Below are 26727 nucleotides of genomic sequence, written 5' to 3'. Positions count from 1 at the left end.
TCTTTTAATTGAGCTTAGTATAATTGTTTGCTTATTTCACAAATGAGCATTGACTTATTTGCTCATTTTACAAATGAGCATTCAATTGTTTGCTCATTTGACAAAAGAGCAAATAATTGTTTGCTTATTTCACAAATGAGCATTGAGTTATATGCTCATTTGACAAATGAGCAATCAATTATTTGCTCATTTTTCAAATGAGCATTGAATTATTTCGGTAGCTCATTTGTCAAATGGCAATTCTGATTTTAGAAACTGATTTAAAAATCTGATTTCTGAATCTAATTTCAGTTTCTATTACAGATTGTGAGTGCGTGTATGTATGTGTATGTGTGTGTGTGTGTGTGTCTGTGTCTAAGTACGTGTGTCTGTGTATTTATGTGTGTGTAGTTATATGCTCATTTAAAATTTAATCTATATGTGTAAACTTGTACAACATGGTGTTTACTCCATTTACAGGGGTTGATATAAGAGATGTATTACTTTTGCTGCTGGTTTCATAGCAAAGGAAGATATAGTGTCATTTGAGTGGTTGTTCAGATCGTTTCTCAAGGCAATGGGTGAGAATGAACCGAATTGTATGATTACGGATCAAGATCCAGCAATGAAAATTCTTGTTACAAATGTGTTTTAAGAAGACTGAACATCGCTTCTGTATGTGGCATATAATGAAAAAGTTACCAGATAAGGTGGAGAAATCAATCATGCAAGAAAAAACTGGTTTCCTTAAATAATTATGTGCTTGCGTTTGGCATCTTGAAATTGGACCTACTAAGTTTGAAGAAAGGTGGAACAAGGTGATGGTTGAATACCACTTGGAAGAACATGAGTGGTTAGGTTATATGTACAAGATAAGGAACAAGTGGATTCCGGCGTATTTCAGAGATGTGTTTCTTAGAGGAATAATGGATACAACATCAAGATCCGAAAGTGAAAACAACTTTTTCTGCTCCTTTATCAACCCTCATGTGTCACTTGTTGTGTTTTACTTGAGATATGAAGCTGCAATTGATGCCCAGAGACACACTCAAGGTCAGAATGATAATGATTCAAAGCACAAATATCCCGAGTGCAAAACACCACTAGGGATAGAAAAACATGCCTCACATTTATATACTAACTCTATCTTTTATGAATTTCAATATGAGGTTGAAATTGCTTGCTTTTCATGTGGTGTTGATGAATTGAAGAAAGAAAATGGATTGGAAGTTGCAAAAGTAAGTGAAGGAAATCGGATTAGAACATTTGATGTTGTGTTTAATCCAACTAACTATGACACCACATGTTCTTGCAAGCTATTTTATAGACAAGGAATTCCATGTAGACATATGATTTGGGTTTGGAAAGCAAAAAGGTTTGAAACCATTCCTGAGCAGTATATGCTACACAGTTGGACTACTATGGCATTGAAAAAACCAATTTTTGACTTGGGTGGAAACCTGTTGGAGCAATGTGCTAATTTAATTGACAAGAAAAAATTGTTAAATGATTTATGGTCAGAGATACACACTTGTGTAAGTTTGGCAGAAGGCAAAGATGAAGATATTCAAGATCTTGTGATAAATCTTCAAGGAATAAGAAAGGATTTGGAGGCTAAGAGGATTGCAAGAAATAATGAAACAACAGCTGGAAGTGCAAACAACAAAGGAAAAGACATTGAGCTATTGATTGGAGCTAGTGTACCAACTGAAATAATTGTCAAACCTTCAAAAATTTCAAAGAATAAAGGGACTGGAGTTCATGTATCAAATGAAGAGACTTCAAAAAAGAAAGGGGATGAGATTGATGTGCCAAATATTGAAACAAAAGGTAGAAGTGCAAAAAGGCTGAAGGGAGAAAAAGAAAAGGTTGTAGAACAAAATCAGAAAAAGAAGAGATTATGTAAAGGTTGTGGTGAACTGAGTCATCATGATATTAGAAATTGTCCAGAAAAAGTGTAATGATAACTTTATATATATATAAGATTTAATATTTTTAGCACATCTCCTCATTATTTATCACAATATCTATAAATTTTGTGTTTTAAGTTTTGTTAATATTTTGTTGATTTTATATTTCTTAACAGAATCAATTACTTACTCATTTGGAAAATGAGCAATCAATTTTTCTAGAAAATAAGAACAAAAACAGGCAGACCAAAAACAAGCAAAACAAATATAGTCAGAACAAAGTGTTGAATTTTTGCTCATTTAGAAAATGAGCAAATAGTTATTTGCTCAATTGTCAAATGAGAAAATATTTAGTTGCTAATTTAACAAATGAGAAAAAACTTAGTTGCTCATTTATCAATTGAGCAAATAGTTAGGTGCTTATTTGTCAAATGAACAAAATTTTGTTTAATCATTCATTAAATAAACAAGCATCTCTTTGCTTATTTGACAAATGAGCAAAAAACAATTTGTCACATTTGTCCCATTAAGAAAATCATAAAAACATTTGATCAACTAAGAACATTTGTCACATAAATCCCATAAAAAACATCATAAAACTAACACTTCTACTGTTCTATACAAATCCTAAGAACATCATAACAATTGATCAACTTCAGTCTTCAATTCTCTCCGCTGAATGCTCTTGGATTGCTGCCCCTAGCTTTCTTCAATATCACTTGCTTCATCAACATTTTTTTTCTTTTGGACAATTTGTTTAACAGGTTTAACAGTATTTACTTCACTTGAAATTATTGAGAAGCAATACTTCAAACGAAGTTTTTCAATGATTATGACCTGCAAAGAGAAAAAATGAAGCAATAATTCAGGGTAAGTAATGGCTTCATGCATGCATATCAACAAGTTGCTCACAAATTTTAACCTAAATTGCAATTAAGATAAAAAATGGATAAAGTGCAGTGGAGACTTACATTATTTTTTTTTAAACTTGAATTCCACTTTTGCAAACCCATATATGTTTTCATATGCCTCATCATTGCAACACCACAATGCAAATGAGCATCATCTGAAGACTTCCATGGTTAATCAATCACTACAAACTCCATAGACTTGATCTGCTTTGACAAAACAACACTTTGTATAGTTCCTTCACCATCCATGAAATATGAAAATGCACTTTTCTGAAAATAAGAACAAATATAGTAAGAACAAATATAAGTAGAACAAGATCAACTTAAACAACTAAACTCTAATCATTTTTCTAAAATAATCTAACAAAATCTTGAGCCATACCATATTTTTAAGAAAGTCTTGTTTTCTCTAGGACCTTCACTATAATTAATAATCTCTATTGTACCACGCTCTGTGGTGGTGTTAAAACATACCAAAAAATAATGATATTTTTCATGAGCTGGGAAAAAGAAAAGCTCAATATCTTTCTTTGGGATGATTGTTTTGCTAAATTCCTTCTTCACAATATCACAAAACATTTTATTCCTTTCTTGAGCACGATCACTTTCGTATTGAAAAAGGCATTCCTAAAAAAGTACATAAAGAAAAATACATAAATAAGATTAATATAAATGAAAAGAGTAAATAAGAAATGAGCAAACTGAACATGAAATGAGAAAAGTCATATAAAATGAGTAAATTGAATTTTTTTTTTGACAAATGAGCACTAAAGGTTTTGCTCATTTGACAAATGAGCACTGAAAGTTTTGCTCATTTGACAAATGAGCAAGAATAATTAGACAAATGAGCATTGAATAGTTTCTCAAATGAGAATTGAATAGTTTCCCTTGGTTATGAGATTCACCTACAGGCCAGAGGCCGCCCCAGTTGATCTTCTTGATCAATTTACAAAACAAATCAAACAGGCAAAATTGTAAATAACGTGAACAGTAACGTGAACAGTAGCCACATGCTATTACCATTTTGCCCCAGGTTTAATGATGAAAAAAACACTTTTACCCTTACCAAACATATGCTATTACCATTTTGACCCAGGTTTAATGATGGAAAAGACACTTTTACCCGAGGTTTAATGAAGGAAAAGACATTTTTACCCTGTTGATTGACAAAATAAATTGATCAACAAGATCAACTTGTTTTTTGCGCTACAGGCCTCTTTTATCATATGTTTCTGATATTAATGAAAGAAATTGTTGAAGCAACACAAGTAATACTCTTTATCAATTGTTTTGAAGCAACACAAGTAATACTCTTTATTAATTGTTATAGCAATTGTGCTCTTGTCATTTATGTATGAATTTCTAAATGTCTACAGGTTGGTGATGTGGTGCTTGTACAGGAGGATAACTTTATACAGAATGAATTTAGAATAGTTGGACTGGAAACCTTGGTATTTTTTGTGATTACTCTTCTAACTACATTTGAAGTGTTAATCAGCTGGTATTATGGTAAAAAAAAGGGTGAATGCGGGCATGCAGCTGACAAACAATGATGCGAGCATGGTCAAAGACATGCACTGTAATGTATGGAAGTGCGGTGATATAGAAAATCTGCTTATAAATACATGAATTCCCACATTGAGTTGATGTTGTGGTGGATAGAAAATAGCTAAAACTAATTTACAGATAACTTTGGGAAATTTGTTCAGGGGAGTAGGGATGGGGCAGGGGGCTCTAGGCCTTCTGGGGCTATGTAAATTGTCTTCTCAGTTAATCCTTCTCCTTTATTCTTTTCTTTTCTCTTTTTTATTTTTTTGGGAGGGGGGGGTAAGTTAGTGTCCAGGAGTGTCCCTGGAAAAATAATTAGACAAATGAGTACCGAAAGTTTTGCTCATTTGACAAATGAGAAAGAATAATTAGACAAATGAGCATTGAATAGTTTCTCAAATGAGCATTGAATAGTTTCTCAAATGAGGATTATTTCAAATAATTTGACAAATGAGCAAGAATAATTACACAAGAAAGGATTATTTGACAAATGAGCACTGAAGGTTTTGCTCATTTGACAAATGAGCAAGAATAATTAGACAAATGAGCATTGAATAGTTTGCTCATTTGACAAGAGCAAAGAACAAATATTAGTTTTTGCAAATACGAAACAACATCTACATTCAAATATAAAAAATTATATGAAATCAGCAAAGTGAACATGAACAAAATAAACAAAATAAAATGAACGAGTTGAACTTACACTTGCAGTAAGACTGAAAAAGAAACGTCCCCTAGAATTGTTGCTCATTATAATTCAGAACAGTAGACCATGCATTAATGATATCGCCATGAATTTTTTCCTGATTTTTTAGCAATTCAAGTTGAAATAGCATTACTTCACTTTTAGACTCACCCTCGCATAAAAACGCTAGATCACTACATATAAAATTTAGGGAAGTTAAAATAATTTCAATCAAAGATATGTAAAGTAAGAATATAAAGCTAGACTTGTTTTAAGAAAGAAAAATAAGGTTAATTGCCAATTTCCAGAACTGAAAACTGAATAAATACTTAAAAACGATTTTTTTTTTCTAATGAAAAAATGAATCCATGACACCTTTCTGAATTGCTGTAAATGGTGTTAAATGTTGATAATCCGAGACTTAAAAGGAGATCTTATCTGCAACGATGGTTGCACTTTACGCTTCTTCTTTGGAATACAACTCTCATTTTCAGCATCTCCTTTTCTCTTAAGCTCAATTGGATCTTCTTGAGCATTCATAGCATCAACAACAACATCAACATCTGATTTAGAAGGACAAACTTGTGCACTGACAGGAGCAAGTACATGTTCCTCAGTAGGTGCAATGCTAGGGGACTTCTCCTGAGAATTAGTTTCTTGAGAAGAGATTCCTAAGCTGAATGAAGGAGTTCCACATCCTTTGGCAACTGAACTTCTTAAACTATATCTGATACTTGACTCTCCAAGTCTTTTAAACACATGTTCAGCAACCCTAGGCTCTATGATAACGGATGGAGCTTCTACATCAGATATACCACTTGTTATTGAACAAATTCAGCAGCAATCTTAGTAACATCGATTGGTTCTGATTCAATCAGATGATTAACCCTAGCATTTATTGTAGATTTAACATGCTGCTCATTGCCTGAAATCCCTAAAAACCTATCCCAAGCTTTAATTACAGCTAGATCTTGCCAATACTGTTCATCTTGGCTAAATGAGAGAGGAATATCTTCAATCAAAGCTTTAGAGCTCATCTTCTGCTCATTACAAATGGTCATTGCATCTTCCTTCGGCTTTTGAATCTTCTCATTGTTTGGAAAATACTTGACGGCAGCTTCATGTTTTTGATTGAAATCCATGTATGCCAAGACTAGATTTGTAGATTATGTTGCAAGCTCCATAAGGCATTTCTTTAAAAAAATAAAAAATTAAAAAAAAAAATACATAATAAGATGAATATAAATGAAGAGAGTAAATATGAAATGAGCAAAGTGAATATGAAATGAGCAAAGTGGATGTGAAATGAGCAAAGTCATATAAATATAAGCAAATTAATATAAGTTTCCAGAAAAGTCATATAAATACCTTCTTTGGATCTTGATCAATTTCTTCATTTTTTGTATGAATTGGATCTGATTGTTCCTAAAATCAAGCAAAAAGAAAAAAAAAAGAAAAAAAAAAGAAAGTTAGAACAAGTTGAAAGCAAATATCCTAATTATTTGTTCATTTTACAAATAAGCAAAGTGGATATGAAATAAGCAAAGTCATATAAAATTGAGTAAATTGAACTTTATTTGACAAATGAGCAAAAAAAAAAATTTAAGAAGAGTATCAAGTCTACCAACTATTTAATACTAAGAAACTGAAAGGTTGTCGAACAAGTTAAGAAGAAAAACATAAAATTCATCCAAATCACACACAATAAAATCAAGAAACACAAAATTCATCCAAATCACACATAGTAAAATTCAGCCAAATCACACACAGTATCAAATGAGCAAAAAATAATTGCTCATTTGACAAATGATCAAATATTTTTTTTGCTGATTTAGGAGGTCCATTAATGTGCTATATTTGTTCCAATCCAATTCTATAAGCACTGCCAAAGACATAGAAAAGCTAAGTATTGGTTATAAGTGAAATACCATTTTTGGTTGTTTGGTGCCAGAAGGACCAACAAGCTTCAGATTTTTATCAACAAGTCCAAGCCTCCCCTTAAAATTTTCCAATTTCTCACGACTAGACAACATATTGGTTGTCCAACCTTTGAGAACTGGAGTTTCTCGTTTGGCTCTAACTTCCTCAATGACAAACTGATCAACATATAAAAGCTACAAACAAGTAAGATAGAAAAAAATTAGTATATTAAAATTAAACAAATAACAATTAATACATACAATAACTACAAACAAGTAAGAAAAAATAATTAGTAAATTAAAAATCAACAAATAAGTAAGAAATACTACATTAAAAAAAATAAAATTATAGTAATACCATAAGAAACGATAAAGACCCAGGAAAAGAACAAGTTGGACGTTCTTCCCAGAAAAGCTTGGCCTTCACAAGTGAATCAAGGATATACTTGCACCAATTGAAGTCCTTGATTTTATTAATATGGGAAAGAAATGTGAGAATATCATAATTGATATTCACATTTTGTTTCCCTGACAAAAAAATGAGCAAAACAAAAGAAAAATGAGCAAAAGGAAATTTAAATGAACAAAATATAATAGAAATAAGCAAAAAAAATTGAAAATGAGCAAACTGCTATAAAATTTAAAACCATGATGTTGACTCTAGATTGGATTAGTTTATTGTTGTTGGAAGTAATTGATTATTGTTTTTGCAGTAACTAATTCTATACATATTTGACCAACAACTTAGGAAATATAATTGCTATATATAGGACATAACTGCTAAGTGCTTACTATAACTAAAAATAAGCAAAATAAAAATAAGAAGTTTACCATCCATCAATGTAGACACGCATAGCACTACAAAGTTCCTTTTGAACATAGGACCAGCTAAGTTATGCTCTTTTAGAAACTCTTTCAACTCCCCTATTTTGACAGAGAGTGAATTGCTTTTGAATTGCTTCTTCCATTGTTGAATAACTCTCTTATCTCTGGAAAAATTGTTTTTGTCAATTTCTATGCCACCCATTGGCAGCCCAAGTACTTGATGCACATGCTCTTCATTAATACAAAAAGGTTCAGAATAATGTTTAAACAACATGTGTTAGCATCAAAGTGATGAACCAACCATAAACCTAACTGCAAAGGCAGTTGGGTCACCTTAAAGAACTCCATAGACCCGAATCCTATTGCTCTAATAGCTTTCAACTGATTTTATGAACAATTTTCAATAACTTGACCAATCTATGAAGGGGACATCCGACTATGTAATGTCCCATAAACATGAGACTTCAAATCTTCCCCTTCGTTGTTGGATTTCGTCTCCTCCAACTTAATCTTCTGTTTTTCTTTCAATCCCTTTTCAACCTTTTCCCCTTTACCCTTAGTAGCAACTAATTTGATTCTCTTCTTCTTCTTTTCACTGAGCTTCTCTTCTGCCACTACAGCCTCCGATTAACCAACATCAGCAGCACGCCCTGTTGAATCAACATCAGCAGCAGCACCTAATGAACCAACATCGGCAGCAACCTCCTTTTCGATAAAGTTCCTGCTCATACAAAACAATAAAAAAAAAGTAAATAATTAGTTGCTAATTTTATAAAAATGAGCAAAAACATAGATGCTCATTTGTCAATGAGCAAATAGTTAGTTGCTCGTTTGTGAAATGACCAAACATTAGTTTGCTCATTTGTCAAATAAGCAATCATTTTTTTGCTCATTTACCAAATGAGCAAATAGTTGATTGCTCATTTATCAAATGAGCAAACATTTATGTAATAATTCATTAAATCAACAAGCATTTAATAAGAAAACATAAAATGAGGAAATAAGAAAACACGTACATTTTCCTTTCCAATTGTACATCCGTATAATCTTTAGCATTGTTATGATCAGTAGCAACTGAAGAATAGCACTGTTACAAAAAACCCGAAAAAAAATGTAAGATAACTAAAACAAAGGATAAATCAAATTAAGAAGCAAATTTTTAAGAGAAATAAAGAGGGGGAAGGGGGGTTCACCAAATTTCTAACAAGAAGAAAAGGATCCTAAATGCGAGAAAATAGTGTCCTACCAACAAAAAAAAAACTAACAAGATTAAATAGTCCATATAAAATATCAGAAGGTTCAATTCACAGCCCACATAACTTATTTGGTCTGCACGCAAGCAAAACAAAAGCCAAGTATAACATTAACTTAATCTACAATGTTGCATCAGGTAACATGTCCATCAGCATAATCCTACAAAGCCACCTACGCTTATGGAAAAACACAAACACCTACACATGTTAATGAGGAGGTTTTCCCATCTGAGGTGTTTAAAGCTAATCAGATTTATGTTGCATTAGTATTACTTTCAGATAATGTCTTATTACACTATGAACATGGAAATTGCAAGGCTAGATGAAGAAGCACCAAGGATTCACATAATCAACACAATTTCAAGAATAATACATATTCCAAATCCATTAAATTACTCTATTGAATTGATGTAGTTTACAAAGAAGCTCGAGCTTTGTGAGAACAGGTTACTAGCATAAGACTGATGACTAGTGACTCAAACACACAGTTCATAGTTCTAACTAACCAAGAAGATGACATTTAGGTCGAGCACTCAAGCTGCTGAAACAATGTATTACAAAGAACCCCAACATAATCAAATAGCAACAAAAACGCAACATATTCACAACTAAATCGAGCAAAAATTGCAACAAAACCACAACATAATTTCGCAAATACACAACCAAAGCAAGAACACTTGTAAAAACCAAAATTCAGGCAAAATAAAACTAAAAATAACTTGATAATTACTCAAAATAACGAAAATAAAAGTAAAATCAACAAAAAAAACAAACAAAAACATAATCGACACAAAGTAACCTAAAATTAATGAGCTAAAATCAGAACCAATTAAACAAAAAGCAAAACGAAAATAAATAACATAATCGCAACAAAACCTCAACATAATTTCGCAAGTACACAACTAAAGAAAGAACACTTGTTAAAACCTAAATTCAAGCAAAATAAAACTAAAAATTAACTTGATAATTACTAAAAAAAATGAAAATAAAACTAAAATCAACACATTGCATGTTAAAATTAATGAGCTAAAACATAATCGACGGATTGCATGTTAAAATTAATGAGCTAAAATCAGAACAAATTAAATGAAAATCAAACGAAAATAAACAATGAATGTAACCTAAAATTAATTGGAAAACAACAAATGTGTAAACAATAAACTCACATTGACGAAGAATTGATGAAGATTGAAGAACTTGTGATGAAAAATCAGAGAGAAAGAGAGTAGAAACCGTCGAAATTTGAAGGAGGAGAGAGAGAATTGAGCGAAAAAGAAGGAGGAGAGACAAAAAACGCAGGAAAATAATTTTGAAATAAATTTGTTTAATTTTACCGGGTTATATTGTGACCGTTGGATGTAATTGATCCAACGGTTATAATGAGTCCTCACATAAAAAAAGGGTTCTCACATATGGAGGGTGGTCTCATATGATCCCTATATATATAGGGTCGGGATCCGGTGAGAACCACTCTTTATCTGAGAACCTTCACTTATATGAGAATACATCTTAGCCGTTGATTAGATTCAATCGAACCGCCCAAAACATGCTACAATAATGGAAAATTTGTAATTTGCTTGCTGATATACCCCCTTCTCTTCTTTCTCTTTCATTGGTTTTTTTTCTCTCTCTAAAATAGTCATCTTTATCTCTCTCTCTAAATTCGATCCACTCTTTACATGTTTTTTAGTTTCTACTTCAATTTTATCAAATTCGCACTTTAATCTGGTAATTATCATTATCCTTTTTAAGATTTGTTTAGTTTTTGGATTGTTTTTTTCGATTTTCACTCTTCTAATTGAAGAACAAAAAACTCTAGTTTATGTTACTTTGTGAATCAGAAAATGGTTTTAATTACAAATTCGAACCAAGAACCGACATATTCTGTTCTTACATATGAAAGAAGGAAGTAAGTTTTTATTTACGAATTTTGATTATATATTTTCAAATTTTTCTCCTTTTTTTTGGTTAATTTTCGTTTAATTTTTTAGTGGACCAATCAATCGATTCACAATGCACGGATAGATCTCCATTACAAGTTTTCCATCGAATCGGTAAGTAGCAATTTCTTTGGTTTAAATTTTTTAATTTTGTTTAATTTTTTATTTTTGTAGAAATGGAACATGTGCTATTATTGTTGTTTCGTGTAAGATGGAGGTGGCTGATTCATGTTGTTTGAAGGGTTGAATTGAGGAAATTGGGTGGTTTGGGTTGCTATTATGGGATTGTGATTGGTGGTGATTTGTTACAGGGTGTTGTTGGTGTGCTGCAATGTGTGGCGTGGCTGTGAGGACTGTAGCAGCAGCTTAGTGTTGGCAAGGAACGATGGCTGCAAAATTGCTTGTAGCAGGGCATGGTTGGTGGCGCAGATATTAGGATGTGTGGCCTGCTGTGGTGTTATTGTTGTTATTGTGCGTGTGATTGGGCAAGGTGAGGGTGGAGTTGTGGTGTAAGATAAGAGCTTTGGTGGAGTTGCGCGTGTGATTGGATAAGGTGAGGGTGGAGTTGTGGTGTAAGGTGAGGGTGGAGTTGTGGTGTAAGATAACAGCTTTGGTCAATTGATCAAACTAATTCTTGGATATCTATACAAATAAGCAAAAACAAGGAATAAATTGGTGCATAATATTTGTCTTATTATTTAGCCCTCAAGTATTACAAGATTTTCTTATAAGAGATGATGCATAATATTTGCCTAATTTGGCTTGTTTATGATGTGATGATTATTAAGGGATTCTGATTGCATGTGCTTGCTGGAGTATGTTTGATCCTTCTGGCTTGAAGCAATAGAGGTTAAGATGAAAATATGATGATTTTTGTAAAGGGCTTGGAACTTGGTGACGTTTGGTCAACTAAAACTTGATCTTGATTAGCAAAAATCTATGTGATTCTACTTTAATTAGGTGTCAAGTAGTTTTTATATCTGAAATTGTTTATTAATTCATGTAAACTATATTGATAATGTGACTTAGTACAGCGAGTCAGTGATGGCTATGAAAATTTACTTTTTAGAGGTTATACCATTAGACGTTTCATGCACATGGAGTAAAATTTAGTCATAAAGAATAATGTAAGTCTTTCATATTATAGTATCATTAATAATAGGATGTTTTGGTCTTATTTGCTTATTCAATGATAATTTATCAGATTACCAAATTTTTATTCGTTTATCTGTTAATTGAGTAAATAAACTTGCTCATTTGTCAAATGAGCAAGTAATTATTTGCTCATTTTTCAAATGAGCAAATTATTCTTTACTCATTTTGTTGAATGAGCAAGCAAATCTTGCTCATTTTTCAAATGAGCAAACCATTCTTTGCTCATTTTGTCAAATGATCAAATTATTCTTTGCTCATTTTGTCAAATAAGCAGATAATTCTTGCTTATTTTGTCAAATCAACAAGCAATGATTTGCTCATTTTTCAAATGAGCAAATTATTCTTTGCTCATTTTGTCAAATGAGCAAATTGTTCTTTGCTCATTTTTCCAAATGAGCAAAGAATAATTACTATGGAAAATGTGTAATTTCTTGCTAGGATATATTCCATTTTCAGGTGTACATTAAGGTTTTCCTTAATAATTAGCTGTAGTTTTGTAATTTACATGCTAATTGAGTGTAGCTTTCAGGTGTAAGCTCTTCAAGAACCAATTCCTAGGTCATATATCAAATGAGCCAAGCAATTTTTTTCTTATTTATCAAATGAGCAAACAATTCTTTTTTCATTTATCAAATGAGAAACAATTCTTTGTTCATTTTGTCAAAATGAGCAAACAATTCTTTGTTTGACAAAATAAACAAAGAATTGTTTCTCATTTATCAAACGAACAAACGATTCTTTTTTCATTTATGAAATGAGCAAACAATTCTTTGTTCATTTATCAAACGAGCAAATAATTCTTTCCTCATTTGATAAATGAACAACAATTTTTTGTTCATTTTGTCAAATGAGCAAAAATTCATTGTCCATATACAAAATGAGCAAACAATTCTTTGCTCATTTATCAAATGAGCACATAATTCTTTGCTCATTTATCAGACTAGCAAACAAATCTTTGCTCATTTATCAAATGAGCTGATTAAAAACTTATAACATAAAAAATGATTTAAAACATATGATAAAACATATTAGCTCAATTGGTAGAGCACTATGCAAATGCATAGGGGATGTAGGTTCAATTCCTGCATAGGTTATCTTTATAAACAAAATTAATTAAAAAAAAAATCAAATTCGTACTAAATTATATGAGCAAAAAAATGGTTTGAAATGATTTATAACTATATAAACTTTGTTACAATTAAACTTTCATACAAACTTGTGTCTCCACATTATATAAATGAACCTACGTGGGATTTGAACTCACATTTTTTGTGTATTTACACAATGCTCTACCCTTGAGCTAGTAGGCTAATGTATTTAAAACATTTAAACACACTCACAAATAAGGATTATTTTTTGACAAAATGAGCAAGAATCATTTTCTCATTTGACAAATAAGCATTAAATAGTTTGCTCATTTGACAAAGGAGCATTGAATTTTTTGCTCATTTGACAAATGAGCAAATAATAATTTCTCATTTAACAAATGAGCAAAAACTTAATTTCTCATTTGACAAATGAGCAAAAAATTAATTGCTCATTTGACAAATTAGTAAAGAATAAATATTAATTTCTTACAAAATGAGCAAGAAATATCTACTCATTTGACAAATGAGCATTAAATAGTTTGCTCATTTGATAAATGAGCAAAGAATTATTTTGCAATTTTATAACCTATAATTTTTTGTAAATATCAATGAAGAAAGATCAAATTTTAGAAAATATTTACCATTACATTAACATACCAAAGGTTATAAGAACAATATTAACACAAACATATTTGTTGAGAACATCATAAAAACTAATACTAATACCGTTCTATGCAAATCCTAAGAACATCATAAAAATTGCCTAACCTCCTAGTTCAATACTAGCAAATTAAATTCTCATGGATCTTGCAGACTTGAATACTAGCAAATTAATACTCATGCATCTTACAGACTTGAATACTAATTCAATATAGATAATACTTTGTAATACATTTCAAGTAAAATTATATTGTCCTAATCACCAAATCAACACCTTAGTAGTTCATCATTGCCAAATTAAAATCACTTAGAAACATTGGAAGCATTAAAAAAAAAAAAAAAAAAACTGATTAAATTTTTAAAAAATTATTATCAAATTATCCCAAAATACTTGCAAATTACTTCAAAATCCATCTACAATTTTTCAAATTTGTCTATAGTTCATCAAATTAACTCTTATTTTTTTTACAAAAGATGAAAATGAAATAAAAATATCTTGAAATCTAAAGAAAACAAATGGATGTTAGTAAACAGCACAAATAACAAACGGAATCAACAACATTAACTTCCTAATCGACAATCCAGTAAGTTATAATTTATGAATTTCAATTAATCTTGACATTTTCAATTGGACTTTTTTTTCGTAATGTGTGATGATTACCTTAAAATCACTTTAATGGAGGAGAATAAGCTTAGAGGTCGATTCAATGAGAGAGAAAAAGCTTAGATTTCGTTTCAATGGAGGAAACAAGTCTTAAGAACCTGCTTCAATGGAGGGGAGAGAGAGATGGGTATATGAAGGGTTACTGAATGTTTTTGGAGAGATAAAGCAGATGACGTGAATAATAAGATTGAGGGTTATGCTATATATAGCTTTTATTGCTACAAATAAGCATTAAATACCTTTCTTTATTATTAGTTTAGGAATGCATGACAAATTCACACGCAAATTAGTGTAATTTATGAATATATATGTTATAATACTCTCCTCTTTTAGCTTCTTATACGTAGCTCTCAGGGTTATATATAACATTTTACATAAAAATATACTCCCTCTGTTTCATTATGTTAGTCTCATATGGAATCAATCACATAAAATAAGAAAAGAAGAATATCTGGAATCTAACATTAAAGTACAAAATAATTCATAATTAGTTTACCTTATTTAAGTTTTTTGATTTTTTTTTTTTTTTTTGGAAGCTTAAGTCATAATGCATAATTCAAGGTAGAGATTTTCTTACTTAGAGCTATGTCATCAATCCACAACCAATTAATTCCAAAAACATTAAGTTAAAAATGGAACATATTCAATATGGGTAGATCTTTTTGAAACACCCAAAATAGTATATGAGACTAATATTGTGAATCTCATATGTTAGTCTCATATGGAATCAATAACATAAAATAAGAAAAGAAGAATATCTGGAATCTAACATTAAAGTACAAAATAATTCATAATTAGTTTACCTTATTTAAGTTTTTTGATATATATTTTTTTTTTTTTGGAAGCTTAAGTCATAATGCATAATTCAAGGTAGAGATTTCCTTACTTAGAGCTATGTCATCAATCCACAACCAATTAATTCCAAAAACATTAAGTTAAAAATGGAACATATTCAATATGGGTAGATCTTTTTGAAACACCCAAAATAGTATATGAGACTAATATTGTGAAACGGAGGGGGAGTATTAAAAATGTGTTTAGTAATTTCTACATGTAGCGTTGTAATTGAATGACTCATTGAATTAAGTGATTTATTACGAAGTAATAAAAACTACAACATAAAACATAATAAATAAATCATAAGACGGAATGAATAAATCATTAAACACACTTGATGACACTTTCAATTACTAAAAATATTCAACTCCATTTTCCATACTAAAACAATACAAATGAAATCCAGGTTTCTTCTGCTAAAATAATCGCTTAACCCACTTAAACCACCTGAACTCCGTCTTCTCTTCCGCTCAACCCCACCATAGCTTGGCTCTTACTCCGCCCATTGTCGTTGCCTACCCTTCTCTGAACCACCTCACTCTCCCTGATTTCGTCCATCGTCATCGCTTACCCTTCTTAGACCACCTCGCTCTCCTTAAATGACACATTACTCCGACTCAAATTCATCGCCATATATACATTGACATTCAAATTTCAAATTTCAAATTTAAATTTTAATTCCAGAACATTTGAAAGCGAAATTTTCAGAATTTTTGAGGTGGGTCAAGGTGGGACTATTTTTTCCACCAACTAGGTTAGGTCCCGTGCCATACATGATAATTTTCATTATCTGTCACTAATTTAACATTATATTTAGCCAATTCTTTGCCCGAGCATGCTTGAATATTCAAAAGTCCAGTTGTTGCAATATTACTAGAAAGGAGAAAGTATTACTTAACCCATACTACATTGGGTAAGTGTTTGGTAGATATTTTTTTTTTTTTTTTTTGTAAGAGTTAGATAAATATTTTAAATTACCCCGATAAAGTGCTTGAGGGAACAACTTTTGAGACAACAAAGTAAACTATATGCACTAAGGCCACCAACTACAATTTCTCTCTACACCTTAAAAATTAAGGTTCTTAAAATAGATTTGAAGTCAATCCACATAACTTATTTATACAATAACTCTAACATAATAGATATTTGGCGGCAAACAGAAATTCCTTTGGTTGTAGTTATTTAAACTTGCCTTTCATTCACACGCCGTACATCTAAGCCAAAATTTAGATATCTCTTTGGTACATAAATAATAAAAAGCATGCATAATTTCAAGCAATTTATAAGAGAATAATAATCAAAATTATATATAAGAAATTAAAAGGTTTACTCATCATCGTATTTCTTAAAGCATGTTGATATGTGTCTCAAATACGTGTCAAACCTTGTTTTAATATATCATTCATATTAAGATTAATTCTTAATATGTTTGAATGTAAAACGGACGGCATTTCGCATGTTGTTTTTCCAAACTGATAATATAAAAATATATTCTTTATCCCTTTATTAGCAAGTTTTTGAGAATGGAATTATTTGACCTCCTTATCATTTCACGAAAATCAATAGAAATCTTTTCAATAAGATCAACAAAAGCATTTGCACAAATTGGATAGACACGGATGATATTATGTTGCAAAAGATTATATAGCTCAATTACATACATAATCCGCATTTCAACACTCCAGAACACAAAGTTTGAAAAACCACTTTTGGATTTCTTTATTCAAGAAAAAGTCAAATAGGATCCTTTAAACATTTATAAACAAATTAATTTTATATTTTTTCATTGCCTACTATGATCTATTAGCAGAATGAAGAATAATGTCCTAAACACTAAAAACACTGACAAACCCGTCATAAAACTCAACCAATTTATCCCATTTATATTTTGAGTAAATTACCTCTAAACTTTTTAAGATAAGAAATGTTGGTCAACTTGTTATATTACTGTCATTATTTTTTCATTATGTCATTTCTTTGAGTTTTTTCTCCTAAGAATCATATATATCACTTCTTTGACATTTTTTTTTAATTGTGCAACGTTTAAATTTTGTATCTTAATTATGTAAATTTGATATTTATTATATTTAAAAATAATTTAACATTGTATTAAAAATTAAAATTAGTTATTGTCACAATCCTCAATGGTGAAAAGGGAAGACGATTAGGAATCATGTGGTGGTTCATCACGTTTCTTATACTTTGATGAAGGTTCTTTATTTGATTGTGAGGATTACAATATACTTCTTTATAGAGAAGAGTATCACCTTTCCAATTAATCGATAGTTCCCCAACATGAATTTGTGCATAGCAGTCAGGAAAATCAAACACTTCTCTTCAAAGCAAGCTTCAAGAGAACCTAGCGAATAAGGGATTATGAATTAATTTAAACTCTAACTCCCTTATTCTAGAGAAGTGGGTTGTGCGAAACAAAACCCTATAGATTGCTTTACTAGAGAGGTCGGTATACGTTTTATAAAAGCAAAGAGATTTTTCTATAACTGTCTAGATGGTAGCGGAATGTAAGTCAGACAACGAGTAAAATCGAATTGTATGTTTAAGGAAAAAAATGAGCAAATAATTTATATTTATACGCCTATGTAATATTTCACAAAATTTTATGTGGCTGGAAAAAACATATGGCCGACCATCATACAAGACCAAGTTACAACATGTAATTGTGCGTTTCTTATGTCCGTTATAATGGAACCCGTTATTATGCTTCGTATTTTTTTGGGTTTTTTAATATGCTCCTTATAATTGGAGTACTTAATTTGTTAATTGTCATTTCATTGTTCATTTTTCAACTTTCTTCTCACTACTTCTCTCTGCAATTCTCTCTCTTCATTAATTTTCTTTTTTTAATTCTTCATCTTCCTTGAATTTCTCTTTCCTCTGATTTTGGGAATGTTGATATATCTATTTTATATTTAGGAGTCCCTTGGTCATATTTAGGAGTATTTTTGGCTCTACAGAGCTACTTTTATTACTAATATGTGTTTTCTAGTATTTTTGTAGCTTTGGTATTGTTTTATAGGAAATTGCAGATTTGGAGCATTATCCGGACTTATTTGAGCCACTACGAGCATTGGAGTAGGATCGCATTTATATGACCACGGTTTGTAGCTTAAGACCGGGTTGGAGCAATCAAACCGGTGATTAAGGGCTCGGTGAAGAAGAAGAGACTGAGGCATTTGGACCAAGTGTTAAGACCCAAAGAGGAAATCCGGATTGGGCCAATTAAGAGCCCAATTGAAGAAGTCCACATATGCTCAGAAGCTTTCCCAACCGGGGGAATCCCTCACCCTGACACGCGCCCGACCGGGTGAGGCAGAAAGGAAGTGCAGCCCTCCGCCCGGATGCGCGCCCTACCGAACGTGGGAAGAGTGAGCCACCAGCCGAAGGCGGGCCTGGGCGAGCAAGATGGCACCCGATCGAGCGCCAGTTTCTGAGTGATGTTTTGCCACTTTAATCTTTGTTTTAGTTTAGGATTTCTAGCTTAAGTATAAATACGCTTTTGTTAAGCGAGATATTTACGTCATTCATTAGTTAATTTCCAGATTTTAGTTTTAAGCTTTTGATTAATACTCTTGTTCTCTCAACTCTTTTGGTTTATGCAATATATTATTTTCGTTTATTTTGGTAACGATTTATTTCCCTTTTATTTTCAGTAATTTAATTGCTTTGATTAATCAGGTCTTGTTTTATTGCTTTGCTTAGTTTAGATTTTAAGATGTGTGAGTTGTTTTATTTATAGGGTTTTTGGGGATCCATAAATAATATGAATGGGTAATTTATTATTGTTGATTGTCGATGCTTGATTGAGTTCCTATTGATTGATTTAATGGTATGCAATTAGATTTGGCCAGGTTTAATTGTATGAGTTATAAAATATTGATTCGAGATTCGAGAGATGAGAGTTGATGTTTAGTTTCAATAGGCAGGTTAATTTATAAATGGTTAAGTCAAGATTCGAGAGATGCAATTTAATACCGATAGATCAATTCTGTTATTGTAATACGTAGCAAAAGGCTTTTATGATCTGATTAATTGATGCATTGATGATTGTTATGAATTACCATGGAATATTATTTATTAGTGAACCTATACCCCAGGCTTTGATTTATTGATTTCTCCTTAAGTTTATCTGCATTAGTTATTTATTTTCCCTTAGTTTAATTCTTATAAGAAAATAACTTGGTTACTTGATAGTTTAGATTATATTAATCATTTAGGAATAGAAAGACTTTGTTTCCCTGTGGATTCGACTTTACTTCCCTATTGGCTTTAGTTAGAGGACTTATGTAATTCTTTTGATAAGGTGATACGACTAGAGCTTGTCAAATATCTTAGGATCTAGCAATCAAAGGCCACATACTCTAGCAGAAGTATAGTTTGTTGACTTAAGAATGCAAATTGTGTCGTTTGGCTTTCTTGAGAAGTTTATTCCTTGAAAGCACGTGATTCTGTTTATTTTTTCATAGTTTTCATGTTCATTCTTCTTATTTTTTTCTCCGTGTTCCCGCTTAGGGGTGAAACTAATGCGGTTTAAAATCGAACCAAACCGCAAACCAAACCGAATTAGAAATGTGGTGCGGTTTTTTTTCTAATATGGTTGGGTGTGGTTTGAGGAATCCCAAAACCGAATTAATATGGTTTGGTTTCGGCTTTAAGATTTGATAACCAAATACCAAACCGAATTATGGCTCATATCCAAATTATAGCTTAGCCCAATACTAATTACTACCCTACATATATAAAGCCAAAAAATAATAAAATTTGTGTTTTTTCAACATCCTAGAATGTCAACTAATGTGGGCGATGTTGGAGTAAATGACCGGTTAGATGGAGCAAAAAGGAAGAGGACGAAAAATTTTGGTGTGATTCGGTTTTCTTTTGAAAATTCGAATTTTAAACGATGTGGTTTGCTTTGGTTTCAATAGTAATATGGTGCGGTGTGGTTTGAAAAATCTCAAAACCAGTTTGGGCTATAAACCACACCGCAAACCGAACTTTCACCCCATATTCCCGCTTCTCTCCATTCCCTCCATCATCATACTTAGTGAAGGCAAAGAGGATGAATTTCTGTTTTTAAGTTCTCCACCGTAGTAAGGCAGTGCAAGCGAAACGGAAACTTATGTTTTAAGTTCTTGTTCTTTGTGGCATTGTGAGTTCATCTTGTTCAATTTAGGTAAAATAGTTTGAAACCCTAAGAATTTTCAAAATGGCTAATGTTGTTTTTGGTTTATTAACAATTTGTGTGTGGGATTGTTTTATTGAAGTTAACTAGAGTGTTAGTGGTGTTATTGAGAAGGTTGTTGAATTTCCAAAGTATTCACTACATTAAATTAACATACAAACTAAGCTAAACAAAGATGGACTGGGGGGGCCTGCCTGGGTCGTGGCCCTCCCTATGCTAATTTTTTTTTTTTGTTTAAAAGTTAGGCCCAAATAGCAAATATGCATAAATTTAATTGGGCTATTCTAATATCCGTGTGGCCTGTTGTCGCCTTCCACTATTTTATTCCCAATTCCTAAAAGACTAAAAGCCTAATACCTACAACTACAACTTTTATCAGACTATTATCACATTGCCCAATCAAGCAAAAAAAATAAAAAATAAAAAATAAAATTAAAATTAAAATTAAAATTTGTGCTCCTAGACGTGATATTCCATACTTCATTGTGAAAAAGCTCAATTCATCATCCTTCATTAATTTATTTTATAAGGTATGTTATCTAAAGGCTTAAGTCATCTAAATTGCATAATACGAAGTATAATTAATTTTGTATAATTATATTTCATATGTTGTCAATTTGTTATGTTCTTGTAGACTTTTACTAAATTATTACTAACCCAATACAAATTACCTTGATATCTTTAATTTCCATGTGTTAAATTGTATGATAAATCAATTGTTAGCATTGAATTAGTGGAATTATATTACATATATGTATATATATATACATATATGTATATATATATACATACATATATATATACATATATATATGTATATATATACATATATGTATATATGTATATGTATATATATATGTATATATATGTATACAAGAGGAAAACAATTGACTCATATTTTACAAAAGCAAAATCTACTTTTGAACACACACCCTAATGGTCCAAGCAATCCTATTGGTTGATTTGTGTGGGTTGATTTTCGTATTTAATTAATATTGGTCCAGTCGATAAAATATTTCTGGATCCGTCCTTGAAGCTAAACTAACATATAAACTAAGGTAAGCTATAAATAATTAATTAAACTTAAATTCAAAGTAAATTTTCTAGCATGAACTAAACAAAGCATATAAATTTATTAAATTGACATATAAATTAGTCATTTAAATTAACATATTACTAAAATTTAAACCAACTACTTAACATGTAAAGGTGCGTTCGGTCAAATTATTCATACATATTCACCAATAACTACATGATCATTACTGCTTAAAAAAAACCACTTGCCTTTCTAATTGAACTAACTCCTTTTTGTATAGAAATACAACATAAATCTACAATTCCTAGAGTTAAATTAAGAATCTTATTAGTGAAGTTAGGGTTTGGGAAATAAATTGAAGAGGATTGGAAACCCTAATATCCAATTGACATCACTTACCAAGAAATAAAGGTGTTGGGGGGTGTTTAAGGTGTGCAACGATGCTGACATGTAGAGGCCCTATAGAAGCTCAGTGAGGGGATTTCAATTTTTTTAAAAGAAAACATCCCAAAACTAACCGGCGTTCCTCACGGCGGCCTACTTAACTGCTGGTAACTGATGATGGCTGTCGGAGTTGCAATGTCTGAGAACTTAAAGTGTCGCACTTATCCTTCCCTCAAATCTGCAATAGATCAAATACCATGTTCAAAAGAGAAAAAAAATTAATACATAAAAACAATAGTTAAAAATCAGGTGAGATTCAGGTTAACCAAAACCAGAACAAATTAGGTTAAGGTTTGGCATTCTAACCCGAAAAAGATAAATAGGTCATGTTAAGGTTGGGGTTTTCTAACCCGGACCCAAACAGACTCGAGCACGAACTAGACTCGACTTGATATGCTGGCCAGCCCGACCACTAACCCAATAGACCCACTTAACCTACCCTAACTAAGCTCACTGACCCACCAAATCCATGAACTAGTTCGACCCACCTAATCCACGAACCCAACTCTACCCACCCAATCTACGAACCCAGCCCTAGCGTGTCTAGTTTCTTTGACCCAGTCCACCCTACCTTAATCTTGTTCGGTCCTATGTTAGCTATCCCAACCCACAACCCAACAAACTTTGACCTATGACACTCAGCCTGCATGAGGGCTACCTCTACTCATGGGCATCAAAAAACACAAACTTTTTCAAAAATCGAATGTAACAATATATATTATATTTCTGTTGTAAAATTGTCCTTAAATGATTAAAAGTTACCCTAATATAAATGAAAGTTACCCCCACTTGAATAAAAGTAATCTATGCTTTATTAATAATTCAATATAATTACCTTCTTTAAATAAATAAATATTGAATATCAATGAGTGAAAGTAAGTATATTGCCCTGATAAAACTTAATCATTACATTATTTATATACTTTAATCATTTTAGGTTAAAGTTATCTGAAAAAAGCTTAGTTACCATAAACTAGCTAAAAGTTACCCAAAAATTGTTCGATGTATGCTAATGTATATTATTTTATATTTGGTGTACAAAAAAGATATGTCTACCACACTTTCTTTTTGTTATATATTTGCTAAACTTAATTTATGTTTATGAATTTATATTATTAAATAAAACACAAAATTCCTCCATTCCACAATAGGTGAAACATTTTATTACCTTTTGCACTATTTATTTATTATCTTTGATTACACATCATACACATGAATAATATTTGAATGTACAATTAATTAACAATGCATTTTGTATGCGACTAGCCACACCATCAAAGTAACTCCTATAAAAATGACTGAGTAACCCCTGTAATACTAACTAAGTAACCTCTAAAATTGACTATGTAACCCCTATCTATACCAATGATTAAGTAACCACTATAACACTGATCAAATATCCCCTATAGCATTGGTGAAGTAACTCTTGTAATAGTTGGTGATATGATGAAGGAAAAGTAAGTCGTTGGTCCACTACCCTAAATCAAATTAGAAATTTTTAAACCTAAACTTACACTAAACAAGTTAGTGGCAAGTAAAGGGTCAAACCCACAAGGAAGCACACGAGTTTAAACACCAAATTCACTAATGCAAGAGTCAATGGAGAATATATATATATATATATATATATATATATATATATATATATATATATATATATATATATATATATATATATATATATATATATATTTGTTTTTCTTTGATTAAGAACACTAAAAACAACCAAGAAAGAAAGATTATGGAGAATTAAACCGAAAGAAAGTAATGCTAAGGGGTACGGGGGTGTCAATCACGACTAACAAAGATAAACAATGATGATTATCATGAAGAACATGCTATGGAATACAAAATCCTACCTAAACAATTCACTCCCATGTAATTATCCAAGCAATCAATGAATGAGGTCTTGGCCTAATCAAGATCACTTCCGCGCATCCAATTAGACACAAATTAAATCATGAGATTAAAAGTGCACCAAACATGAAGCTCTACTTAAACAATTCATTTCCATGAAATCATTCAAATAAATTGAGAAAAGAGATCTTATCCTAATCCAAATCACTCCAATGCATTTAAATTAGGGAAAAATTGAATAATGTGCTACTAATAATCTCACACCATCAAAAATCATTCATTCATCAATTCATCGCATGAATTCAATCAATCATCATTAATCAATGTTAATTCATGCCCTTACCCCCTCCCCCTAGCTAAAAACCTAACCTAGAGAAGTAAAGGAAGCCATGAAAACTAAACAAGGTAAGAAAACACAATTAACAAGGATGAACATAAAAATCAACCAAGCAAGAACAATTAAGCAAGTAATGAATCAACAAGACAATATGTAAACTAAAGTAAAGAGATAGGGAAGAAGAGATTACTTATGGAAAACATTAATTAACATTGCTTGAAGAAGATCCAAGTGCTACAATGGAGAAAATCACAATCTACACTACTTTCTCTCTCTAAACTACTCCTAATCTAACCCTAATCTAGAGAGAGAAAATGCCTAATCTCAATTTTAGGGATGAAAGTATGGAAAATAAGATCTCCCCATAATGGGAAAACCGAAGTCTATTTATAGTCCAAGAAGAAAAAGGAAGAAAATCTAAAATAAAGCGCGAACTAAACCTAGACGAACGCGCCCGCACACGACACGACCGCGCCCGCGGTGAACAGTGCCGCACTACGGAAAAAGTTGTTGCACCACGGTGGGACATGTCATGCCACGGCAGAAGCTGTCGCGCCATCTCCGTGCCATCTCCAGAAACTTTCTTGCTTTTGATTGATGTAGTTGCACGCCCTCTCCTTCACCATGCGTACCCTCTCCACTTAATCTTGTTAGCTTCTCCTCTTCTTCTCCATTGTTCTTCACTTCAAAGCTTCATCCTTTGAATCTTGGCCTCTCCTTGTCCCATGGACACACTTAGACACTTCAAGCACTAGACAAAGGATCAAAGAAAGGCAAAAGTGAGAGAATAAAGAGGAAAACACGTAAAACTAAGTAAGAAATTGAGCATAATGCACGTTATTGCAAACTAAGACCTAAAAACATAAACTAAGACTTTATTAACTAAAACAAGACTAAAAGGACTAGAATTAACCAAGATAGATCAAAATAAACCTAAAGCCAAGAGAGAAAATCACTCTAATATGTGTCATAAATGACACTTATCATGACAAGGTTTGGCTAGCTACATATAAAGGATTGTGATTAAATATACTATTATGAATGGATCTTATTATAAAGTAATTTTTAAAATGAATTTGATGATGGAAATAGAATTAAGTTATAGAATATTTATTAAAAATTATGATTAATTTTGTATATATGAAATATTAGAACTTTATCGATAATAAAAACTCTATACAACAATTTCATCTTAAAAAATCTATCTAATATTCGCTTACTTAGCATCATACATGTCACAATAATAGCTATTTGTCTCCTACGTGGCGCGACACTTGGCAAAAAAACTGAAATGCCAAGTGTCGCTGTCTCATGGCTTGGCTGTGAGACCGAATATATTTATTAGTGACTAGTTTTTTGCCAATGCCCAGATGGTTGATAAAATTTTGTATAACATTTTTACTTAAATGTTAAATACGGTCAAATAATTCATTCTGACAATGTAGGATATTTAGACATACGATATCATATGGAGTGTACATTGTATAGTTTTGTTTGTTAAAAGATATCTATGTTATTATTGACTTGAAATTATTTTTATTGAACTTAAATTATTTCACAGAACTGAAAGTATTTTTTACCAAACTAAAATTATTTTTACTGATTAAAACTTATTTTACTAATTCTCTAATATTTTTTTAAATAAATTAAATAAAAATGCATTTTGTATGCGGCTAACCACTCTATCTGGCCGACCAAAGTAACCCCTATAAAACTGATTAATAACTCCTATAATAATAATTGAGTAACCTCTAACAATGACTAAGTAACTCTTATATATAACACTGATTGAGTAACTATTATAACACTGACCAAGTAACCCCTATAGCACTAACGAAGTAACTTTGATCTTGTAATAGCTGGTGACACGGTTTGGTCAGCTACGTATAAAAGTTTATGATTAAATATATTATAAATGGATCTTATTTTAAAGAACTTTTTAAAACAAATTTGATGATGGAAATAGAATTGAGTTATAAGATGTTTATTAAAAGTTATGATTAATTTTGTATATATGAAATATTGGAATTTTATCGATATTAAAACTCAGTGCAACAATTTTATCTTAAAAAACCTATCTAAAAATCGCTTACTTGGCATCATATATGTCACAATAATGCCTAATTATCTCCTACGTGGTGCGACACTTGGCGAAAAACTGGAATGCCAAGTGTCGTTGTCTCGTGACCTGGCTGCGAGACCGATTTTATTTATTAGTGACTAGTTTTATGCCCAGGCGATGCCCAAATGGTTGATAAAAGTTTAGGATAAACTTTTCTGGATTGAATGTTCAATACGATCATATAATCCCTTTTGATAATCCAGGATATTTAGACATACTTAACTGAAATATATTTTATTGAACTGAAATTAATTTTACTGAACCAAAAGTATTTTTACCAAAACAAAAATTATTTTTCATGATTAAAACTTATTTTCACTAATTCTCTATTATTTTTGTATATAAATTAAATATATT

General features: G+C 31.3%; 1 protein-coding gene across 1 annotated transcript; it reads left to right on the top strand.

The window, feature by feature from the left end:
* The first annotated feature begins 800 nt into the window (after positions 1-800).
* On the top strand, positions 801-4557 carry LOC110718033 (protein FAR1-RELATED SEQUENCE 5-like). Its single transcript, XM_021896834.1, has 3 exons — positions 801-1847; positions 4177-4251; positions 4510-4557. Exons 1-3 carry the CDS (start codon positions 801-803, stop codon positions 4555-4557), a joined length of 1170 nt encoding a protein of 389 aa, XP_021752526.1.
* Positions 4558-26727: the final 22170 nt, after the last annotated feature.

The sequence above is a fragment of the Chenopodium quinoa genome, unplaced genomic scaffold, assembly GCF_001683475.1.
Source record: "Chenopodium quinoa cultivar QQ74 unplaced genomic scaffold, ASM168347v1, whole genome shotgun sequence".
NCBI lineage: Eukaryota > Viridiplantae > Streptophyta > Magnoliopsida > Caryophyllales > Amaranthaceae > Chenopodium > Chenopodium quinoa.
Note: the sequence above shows the minus strand (reverse complement) of the source record. Positions and strands in the feature narration are given on the sequence as shown.